The sequence below is a fragment of the Prunus dulcis genome, chromosome 2 (genome assembly GCF_902201215.1).
Source record: "Prunus dulcis chromosome 2, ALMONDv2, whole genome shotgun sequence".
Classification (NCBI taxonomy): domain Eukaryota; kingdom Viridiplantae; phylum Streptophyta; class Magnoliopsida; order Rosales; family Rosaceae; genus Prunus; species Prunus dulcis.
Window position 1 is genome coordinate 21,387,097 of NC_047651.1, and position 9,953 is coordinate 21,397,049.

The 9,953-nt window shown below is 41.1% G+C and overlaps 4 protein-coding genes across 6 annotated transcripts; all 4 read right to left on the minus strand.

The window, feature by feature from the left end:
• Nucleotides 1-190: 190 nt before the first annotated feature.
• On the minus strand, nucleotides 191-1,254 carry LOC117618722 (enoyl-CoA delta isomerase 1, peroxisomal). The gene has a single exon (XM_034348427.1). The coding sequence runs from the start codon at nucleotides 1,147-1,149 to the stop codon at nucleotides 430-432; it is 720 nt and encodes a 239-aa protein (XP_034204318.1). The 5' UTR covers nucleotides 1,150-1,254; the 3' UTR covers nucleotides 191-429.
• A 1,187-nt stretch (nucleotides 1,255-2,441) lies between these two features.
• On the minus strand, nucleotides 2,442-4,551 carry LOC117617672 (cellular nucleic acid-binding protein-like). Of its 3 annotated transcripts, none has more exons than XM_034347151.1 (4): nucleotides 4,319-4,551; nucleotides 3,653-3,863; nucleotides 3,320-3,412; nucleotides 2,442-3,151 (listed from the first exon to the last, which is right to left on the minus strand). In XM_034347151.1, the coding sequence occupies exons 2-4, from the start codon at nucleotides 3,757-3,759 to the stop codon at nucleotides 2,629-2,631; spliced, it is 723 nt and encodes a 240-aa protein (XP_034203042.1). In that variant the 5' UTR covers nucleotides 3,760-3,863; nucleotides 4,319-4,551; the 3' UTR covers nucleotides 2,442-2,628. The 3 variants fall into 3 exon arrangements, with proteins under 3 accessions (XP_034203042.1, XP_034203040.1, XP_034203041.1); XM_034347149.1 differs by having other exon boundaries at nucleotides 3,653-3,883; XM_034347150.1 differs by having other exon boundaries at nucleotides 3,653-3,886.
• A 423-nt stretch (nucleotides 4,552-4,974) lies between these two features.
• Nucleotides 4,975-7,928, minus strand: LOC117617671 (ACT domain-containing protein ACR9). The gene is made up of 6 exons (XM_034347148.1): nucleotides 7,558-7,928; nucleotides 7,243-7,464; nucleotides 7,010-7,115; nucleotides 6,048-6,399; nucleotides 5,562-5,846; nucleotides 4,975-5,481 (listed from the first exon to the last, which is right to left on the minus strand). Exons 1-6 carry the CDS (start codon nucleotides 7,709-7,711, stop codon nucleotides 5,335-5,337), a joined length of 1,266 nt encoding a protein of 421 aa, XP_034203039.1. The 5' UTR covers nucleotides 7,712-7,928; the 3' UTR covers nucleotides 4,975-5,334.
• A 130-nt stretch (nucleotides 7,929-8,058) lies between these two features.
• Nucleotides 8,059-8,547, minus strand: LOC117617674 (histone H4). The gene has a single exon (XM_034347153.1). The coding sequence runs from the start codon at nucleotides 8,463-8,465 to the stop codon at nucleotides 8,154-8,156; it is 312 nt and encodes a 103-aa protein (XP_034203044.1). The 5' UTR covers nucleotides 8,466-8,547; the 3' UTR covers nucleotides 8,059-8,153.
• Between the last annotated feature and the right edge of the window lie 1,406 nt (nucleotides 8,548-9,953).

Sequence of the window (9,953 nt, forward strand, 5' to 3'; positions counted from 1 at the left end):
ATAAAATATGGATTGGGACTTTCAATTTATAATCGATTATGATTTGAATTCGCTAACTCGATAACTTAACAAATCAACTACCTCTAGACTAGCGGAAAGAGTCTTGGTTCGCAAATCAATAGTCTTATGTTTGAATTTTTTAACACGTTGACAATGTGGGAAAAAATCCTCCTTTTCAATAGCGCTTGTATTAATAAAATATATTCGACTGGATAACCATCTTTTTATATATTATTTTATAAATATTACAATAACCTTTTTTGTTTGGGAGGTCAACATAGAACGACCTCAACACATAAATTGTAAGACAAAAGTAGAAAACTGAGCATGTTGGGCCAAGCAGACCAGTCCAGATTTATTAAATTCATCTACTCCACGACCCGTATCGGCCCAAAATGTCCAATATCCCCACCCGACTCGACCCATTAGCTACAGTTTCGATCTCATGCTAGTACCGTTATCCCCTCGGATCTCATCTAAAACCTCAGACAACAAGTCCATGCGAATCTGAGCGTACACGTGTCCATTCCACTTCCGCCCAACCAAATCCTCCCCCAATCTCACCGCGGCCTCAACCGTCTCCTCCGCGCTATCGTGCGCCGAGTCGATGATCCCCTTCTTCACTGCCACGTCAGCCGTCACCTTATCGGCTCTGAGCATCAGGTCGCGCCGAGCCCTCGGCGAACCGACCTTGCTCTCGATCAGAGCCAAGAACCAAGCCGGCAAAATGCGCTCGATGTCGAGCTCGCTCATGTAGATGAAGCCGCGGTCTCGCCTCATGAGGAGGTGGTCGTGGCTGAGAGCGAGGATGAACCCGGCGGCGGAGGCGTGGCCTGATACGGCGGCGATGGTGGGCACGGGGAGCGAGATGAAGTCGGAGACGAGGGACCGGAGCTTGGCGTCCATGAGGTAGGTCCGGGATTGGGAGGACTGGGCCCAGGAGAGATCGTAGCCGTTGGAGAAGAACTTGCCATGTGCGGTGGTGATTAAGGCTGCCGGTAACGACGATGCGGAGGTGGTGGTCACGGCGGCCCGGACTTGGGTTAGTGCGGATTGGATTGAGTCGATGAGAGTGGGGTTGAGCCTGTGCTCGCCTGGGCCTGTTAGCGTCAGGATGAAGATGTTGCCTTTTCTCTCTAACGTGCACATCTCTCTCTCTCTCTCTTCTCTCGCTCTCTCAGAAAATGGTTGTATTGTAGTGTTCGAAATTTTAAAGGTCGATGGAATAAATAAAGTTGCGGGCTTGTATTGCAGTCTTTGAAAATGGTTGTATCTCTTCGTCGCATTGACTGGTCAATTGAAGCGCAATTGAGAGTGAGTTTTTTTTTTTTTTTTTTTTCAAAGTACCATGAGGTGTCCCACACTCTAAGGGTAGGATTAATGATTAATCCCTACTGAAGCTCTGTTTGAAATTGCTTTTTTCATCAAAAACCTACTTCACTTTAAAATTAAGCTGTTTAAGGTGTTTGGTAAAAATAAAATATCTCTATTATTTTAAAAGTTGTGGCCTTTTGACAATAGCTTTTAAAAGCAGGCTCTGAGTTGCTTTTCAAAATTGCTTTCAAAAGAAGCAAAGATGAACCTTTAATAAAAAATTTTAATTCCCAAAATACCATCATTCATTTTAAAAAATGACACCACCTCCACTTCCACCACTTGCACCACCACATTCACAACCTCCACAACCATTGCTACCACCTCCACCACCTCCACCTCCTCCACCTCCACCACCACCGCCACCGCTACCTCCTCCACCTCCACCTCCACCACCACCACCACCACCACTACCACCACCACCACAACCACCTCCTCCTCCAAAACCTCCACATCCACCACCACCTCCACAACCACCACCATGCTGCCGCTACCACAACCACCAACTCCACCTTCATCACCACCACCACCTCCACTCCATCACTACCACTACCAACATATGATACATAACACTTTTAACATCATTTTTATTTTAGTCATTATTCACAGTTACAATAATTTTATATTAAAATTTACCAAACGATTTTGACACTGCTTTTTGTACTAACATCACTTTCAAGACATTGTTTACCAAACATAGAGATGCTTTACTTTACAGCTAATTATTTTCAAAACACAATATAAGCAACTTTTTTTAAAAATGACAGCAATCTCAAACTGGGCCTTAGAGTTCGACTTGTCCCTGACCACAAAGTATTTTTAACGGGTTTCGAACCCCTGCCATTCAAGCACCAGGTTGCTCGCCAACTGGAAGTAGCAATTTGCCAATCACACCACACCTTGTGGTTAGTTGAGAGCAACTTTAAACTAGTCTTTTACTTTTCTTTCTGCCATGAAAATATGATGAAATTTTCATTCAAAAGCCCAAGCAACAGCCCAGCAACTTATGTTGAAGGCCAAATTTCCAGCTCCAATGGCCAAGACCGACACTACTGTAGAGTCTCAGATTGGTTAAGAAAATCATCTCACACATTATATCATATGACGGATTTTGAAGGAAGATATCCTACATTAACTACAAAAGAGTGTGTGAGAAGAGACATATGGCTGAAATTTAGAATAGATAGATCCATAATTGCTGTAGCACAACTTGAGAAGCCAATCCTACAAATGAGACCTCTACCCATTAGGTGGTCAATACTTACGGATGCCACGACGACCACATATCAAGGCAGAAGAAGGGCACTCATAAGCTTGGTGACCCCTTCCACCACAGTTGTTGCAGATGACAATGGATACGCACTCTCGGATGGCATGGCCTGGCAGCCCACAATTACGGCACATAATGTCGCGGAAAGGGCCGCCGATGTCTGGTCCCCGGCTTGACTTGGCGCACCGTCGGGCAATGTGACCTGCTATGTTGCAGGTGTGACAAACAGGTTCGTTGGGGCAGTTGCGAGCAAGGTGACCAGGTTTCCGACAATTGTTGCAAGCCTTCTCATTTGTGCAATCCACTGCAATATGACCTGGCTTGTAACAGTTGTTGCATAGTCTTGCATCATGGGCTGGATGACTAGGGTTCGCGCAATCCCGAGCCAGGTGCCCTATCTTACCACACATATGACAGACTGGATCATTTGAGCATTGGCTTGCAAGATGTCCAGGCTCCTTACAGTTCCAGCACATAGTTATTGAGTTGCATTCAGCAGCAAGGTGGCTGATACAATATATAGGACTTGAATATCAAAAACACTTACCGCAAAAAAAAGACAGAACTATTAGTAATTGGTTATCAGGATTTGCGGTTCTCCATGTTTACCTATTTTCTACAATTCTAAACCTTATATGAAAAATGAAAGGTTTGGCAGAAATTAAACATTCTCACCCAGGAAGTCCACAGTTGTTGCAGACAGTCATATTTGAACAATCCCTGGCAAAATGCCCTGGCCGTTTACATTTATTGCAAAGATAATCTTGCCTGGACAACAACAGAATAATCAATTGTGATATGAAACTAAAGATGAAGTAGCAATAGACTATCTTAGTTTTAACAAAATTATGGAGTTCAAATATCAAGAAATCAAAGTTCGGGTGCTATATACGAAAACTGTGATTCATTAGCAATCAAATTTTTATCACAATAGCATTAAGAAAATACATACTCAAAAAGTAAGCACAGTAAAAACAAAATATTAGAACGCTAAATGGGATAGGATACCGATGACTGCGGCGCTCTCTAGGATATGGGGCATCACGGTAAGATGTGCGTTCACTGCTGCGGAACCTCTTGCCTCGTTCTGGGCTTTGGCTTCTATTCAGACTCATGTTAGAGATCACCAAGTAAACCTTCAAGGAAATATCTTACCAATATCTTTTTCTAGGAAGAAAAGAATCCAAAACAAGCCCCAGCTCCCGAAAGCAGCAACCCCCTGCCCAACGAATCTCCAAACTGCTAATACAACCACAAAAAATAACTACAAGAAACCAGGACCATTCACAATCATTCCAATCTGGATTCTAACAAAATTCTAAGTTCTGACCAACAGAGTTTATACTCAAACTAACAAGCGTATGAATCTCAACCTTCAAACTTCATTTTACAATATACCAACACCTTCAAATTCGAAAGTTTCTCTGAAGCCATTAAAAAATAATAATAATAATATAAAAAATAAAAAAAATAAAAAAATAAAAAACTCTAATCACAGCACCATAAAAAGAGCTCTTTGTTTTCTTAATTTCATCTCTGTCTGCTGTATTCCCAAGAACAAAAAGGAAGAGAAAACAAAGCATACTCTTAAATTCACTGGCAGAGCGATTTCTTCAAAACTCAAAACCAAATACACAAACACATGCAATATATGTCTAAGGGAAGAGTAAGTACCTTAGTTCATGTCTAAGGGAAACCGCTAACGTTGAGATGCAAATGAAGCAGAAGATGAGGAGGAAACCCTAGAATAAAGGAATTGGGGATTTGGAAGCGGAGAGCAGCGCATTTATTTCTTCATTTCTCGACGAGGATGAGCGTGATTTGTACGACGGCACAGCTTACCTCCATGTGTACGTGCGTCGTAAGGCTGTGTTTGGAGTTAGTGTTTGCAAATTGCCACCTTTCCAAAGGCCAATAAATGTTATTTTTAAGTTTAAAATTATTTCAATGAATAGGCATGAAGTTTCTTTCAACTCTCAAAATTCTATTGTAGAAAAAATAACCCACTTTTATATAGCCATCAAATCTATAATGTTACTCATTTATCTTCTTCTTCTTTTTTTTTCTTAAAATAAACTTAAAGAGCAAATAACCTCTTCCCATTCTCCTTGCCTGCTGAAAATTTTAATTTTTTTACAAAGCTATGGAATAAAAATTGAAAAGAAAATCTAAAATATGAAAAACCCGGAAATTTTTTTGGCAATTGGGTTGGGTGTGGTGAGTAGAAACATGGAGGAGAATGAAAGACCCAAACAAATAGTTTGGGCCTAGCGAACCCAACTAAATCATTCAGCAAAGAACCCCTTACGGTATGAACCACAACCACCAAATCAGCAAAAATCATCATTTTCAGATGAACACATCTCAGGATACAAAGAAAACAGAAATTACATTTCCATTCGATATAAGCAGTTGGAAGATGAAAATACAACATACACATATGTTCCAAACTTGAACAAAACAGAAGTACATATGCAGGACGGCAAGCCTTGCGGCAAAAGCTACAAACATAGTTCTGCAGTCTCACTGAAGTGACCTAGTACACAACCGTGAACATCATCCTAAAATAGCCAGCAGAGACTCTACACTCCTCTAGTGCAGATAACTATAACTATTTTTATGGAACTGCTGTACAGCACACTCACTAGATGGGAAGACTGCAATCCTCAAAAGGGGAGAAAATTAACAGTTCACCACCCCATCAATGTTCTTCTAACTTTCTCTACAATCTTACCTCTAGCTTGTTTGCTGGACAATGGAAATTCACGACTATCATCCAGAAGAAATCTGTAGACTTCCCACTGGCAATCTAAAGTTGAATGCCTTACAATTTCAGCCTACACATCAGCAATGAAAAAATGAGATAAAGAAAGGGGGCATGCCACAAAATGACAGGAAACTCAGAACAAATTCTTACCGCAAAAATAGATACTCTCAATTTTTTTAGTGCTAGTGTAACATCATAGAACACAAGGGGCCTCCCCTTTCCACATAACTCAACTGGATTAGCAACTAGGAGTTCGATATCTGGGCCCCTGTTGGCAATGATCACTCGCAATGGGTGAACCATCTCCTCCTTTAAACGAGAACACAATGCAACCTGACTTTCGGGATCCCCAATCTTTTTTCCATCTGTTTGCCGAATAAATAGGTCCAAATTTCGGAAGCCTTTCTTAGTTGAAGAGAATCTACCATAAGCGATCTAAATGAGAAACAACAAAGACTTCTATCAGTTCTAAATTGCAAACATATATAAGTATTCTAACACAAAAGACACATTCAATAGGGGTAGTTATGACCACTGAAAAGCAAAACTGAAGATTCTTTTAATTAAACATCTACAGGTGCAAGCACCAAATAATGGTACTTAGTAACTATATTCCAACACACCATGAAAAAGTACCTGAATATTGCAATCCTTGGAAGTCCTCAGAACGTCATAAAAGAGGCCCTTTTGATCAACACACTCTATTTGCAGCACCGTATGAACAGGGCTCAATGAGTTATCCACTGTAATACTAGCCTTTTTGACTGCTCCCATATTTGAGCTGAGAGCTTTTGGATAGGCTTCCTCATCCTTCAGCTGATAGCTAAATAATTCTTCAGCAATGGCTGGTGGAAGAGAAGAATTTCCCTGCAGACTTTCATACTCAGGCCCTGGCAACTTAAGCTCACAGGTGATACAATACTCTCCTAAAGCAGCCATCAGATGCTCACATATGTTATCTCTCCTCTGTTTTGTGTGTAACAAGTCCCTGAAATTATATGGCACCAAATAATGGGGGTCAATAACTGTTGCAAAGTATAACCAACCTTTCTGAGCAATTACCATTTCATCAAATTATTTACTTTCAGAAGCTACCCTTATGAAGTGATTGTTGGGACAACGAATTCTCTCATTAAACATAAAAGAATTCCAAAGTTTGGTTAGAATAAATATCCAAGAATCAAAATGCTACCAGAAGAAATGCAAAGCACTAATAAGCCAGAATACATAGGTAGTTGTCCCAGCAAAAAGGGTGGAGTTAAAAACCATAACCTGATCATACAATTCATCTTATGTATTTCCAAGCTAATGCATTTGTTTAAAACTGTGGGAATAACTAACTCAAAAGGCTCACAGCCAACAGATCTTAAGATTGGCAGTGGCATCTAATCTCAATGTATTAAGAGTTATTCCCAATCCATACAACTATTAAACAGCAAACACCGGCACCTTAATGTCAAGCATGCTTGGAACAGAAACAAATACGAGAATTGAAGTAAAGGTGGATAGTTCCTGATTACTATGGTTGCTAAAATTAATAACTACAATACTGATATGCAATTTTCTGAAGGTGCAAATCCTTGCATAGGAAAACTCACAGGCAATCTGTGATGAAGAAGAGGTCCAAAACTCTGCCATCTGGGGTGGGCATCACTTTGACTCTTTGAATCAGAATTTCAAGCTCACAGAGGATTTTGGTAACATCTACATGTACACAAAACAACAATAACTTCTAAATTACTCAAACATATGATGCATAAAAATTTAAAGAAAATAAAAACTATAAATAAAAAAACCCAAGAACAAGTAATGAGAAAGTTGTGATCTTGACCATGCAGTGAGCCCCTCTGGTCATGGCACCAAAACTTCAACAGATAGACTGGAGGAGGTGTGGGGACATTAGAGACTTGATTGAGGTAAAAAGAGAAGAAACACGAAGGTGGGCACGCAGAGGAAAGCCGATCCTTCAAGCTCTCCCAATCAACCTTGAGCGAGCTGTGATGGGGAACAACCCACAACACTATATAACACCATCTTCCATCCGTCGAAAAATCTACACCACACAAACCAAAATTTAAAATCACAAACCCAACCATGAAAATTCCAAAAAAAAGGTGAGAAAATGAGAGATCGAATTATCAATTACCTCCCTTGGTAACGCAAAGGCCAAACTGGAGGATAATTCTGCAGAGGTCGCAGCCGAGGCCGGCCTTGTCGGGACAATTGACCGTGACGACGGAAGGCTCGCTGGGAGTCTTGCCCTCCTTGATCACAACGACGTCGTCGCACGGAATGCCCATTGCCCAATACGAGTGATTACGGATATACCACCGTAAATCTTTGGCCTCTGAGAGATGGCATAGAGAGAGGAGAGGAATGTTGTGGCGTTCCAGCCGACTTCGGTGGGTTTACAGGGTTAAGATTGAACTCTCGACAACGATGGGATTGGAGTCTGTCGGCATAGTAGCGGGACCCACAATAATAATTATGCCACGTCAGAAAAGTTTAGCGGTATAGAAATTGCCGGGCCCACAATAACACTATTTGTTTTTTTTTTTTTGCCGGCACATAAAATTTAAAAAAAAAACAAAATTATGGCGATGGGGATTGAATGGGACGTCACAACCACTCAGTGCTACTGGCAAAGTGCAAACAAAGAAAAGATACTAGGATTTCGAATTATAGCGAAAAGCTACAAGGCCGAATCTGGACCGTTTATATTCGATCCCTGAATTTACAAAATTAACCCCCGAATCCGTACAAGGTCCTACCCTGCCTCTTGAGCGCGTAGACGACATCCATGGCGGTCACCGTCTTCCTCCGAGCGTGCTCGGTGTAGGTCACGGCGTCGCGAATCACGTTCTCCAAGAAGATCTTGAGAACACCTCTGGTCTCTTCGTAGATGAGGCCGCTGATTCTCTTCACGCCTCCTCTTCTGGCGAGCCTTCGAATCGCAGGCTTGGTGATGCCCTGGATGTTGTCTCTAAGGACCTTACGATGCCGTTTGGCTCCGCCCTTGCCCAGGCCCTTGCCTCCCTTTCCACGGCCAGACATCTTCGAAGCTTACGGCGTCGTTTTGCAGATGGAGTTACTGAGAATGTGAGATGATTGTGCGGTGTGGCAATGGGACGAGTAGGAGGAGTCTATTTATAGCGGGAGCGGGTGAAGGCGTTGATCCTTGGGTTTGGGTTTGGATGATTTTGAGACGTTGATAAAGTGGGATCGATGGTGGGTGTTGTTTGGGAATACGCGTGACGTGGATCGTGGTTTTATTTTGTCGCGGGATATGAAACTTTGTTGGGGGTGTAAAGATTTCGGAAATTTAAACTGGGAATTTTGATATTTACAAATTCGAATAAAAAGAGGATTTCCCGCTATTTCAAAGTACCGTTTTTTCCTGCCAAATAAAATGGCGGGCGGCATGCTTTTTCATTTCCTGCCCTTTTCTGGGTGAGGGATTTTAAAATTTTAAAATTTTTAAAAAAAGACATTCATTAGTCATACAATAGTTAAAATTTTGAAATAAATAGGTTACAATGTAATGTAGAATAATAAATTGATGTGCTTCAAATCATGAATTGAATTATGATTCTTGCATTTACTTTACAACAAGTAATTCATAAGTAAGTAGGTCTCACATCTTGACTTTCAGGTGAGAGGTGGTATTCAGAATGCTTGATAACTAACCTATCAAAAATTTATTTTTCTACCCATTATACCCTAACACACTTTTCAAAATTCCAAATTTACCACTCACTTTAATTATCCAACAAAACCAATGACATCCTATCATGGTTATGAAGAATTTATGCATTGCCAATGTTATTATTTCGGGCAAACATGTTGAATGAATGGAAATACTTTTGGGGTTAGTCGAAGTGGTGAGGGAGGAATAATTAGTTGAATGAATGGAAAAACTTGCAGGTTAGCCGAAATGGTGAGGGAGACAAGTTCTTTAAAAAAAATATATATTGAATGAAGCAGTTCGAAAACAGTCGTATTGGCCTTGCATATATATGCTTTGAATTGCTATGTGAAAGTCGAAATGGAGAGAAGAAAAAAACTGTCATATGTGAAACCCTGTTGCTAAATTCATACTTTTTGAACTTGTCAATGGTAATAAGCACCTTGTTACGTGGTTAATATTCCTTAGTATTGTCATGCATGTAGCTACACCTTTGTTGATGGTTTCTTTCAAGATCAAAGCCAAAATAAGTACAATCTTGCTAATGATGTAAAAACTGAGGAAGACGGCGCTCCAGAGCAGCCAGAGAGCTCTCTGCACTGGCTCACAACATCAAGGATCCCATCACCAAGCCTTGTCACAGCTTCAACAAGCTGCCCTCTCAACCTTTGTGACACCAAACATCCACCTGCCTTGTGCAGCAGGTACGCAATCGCTACCCTCAGCTTGGGGTCTAGAAGATCTAAAATCCTCACAATGTTCATGTAATGTTCTTGTCCTTGTCTTATTCCATCCAAGTAAGCTTCCACTGGCCAATACTCACCCCTGAAGAAAAGCCCTTAGCTCAGGAGCTAAAT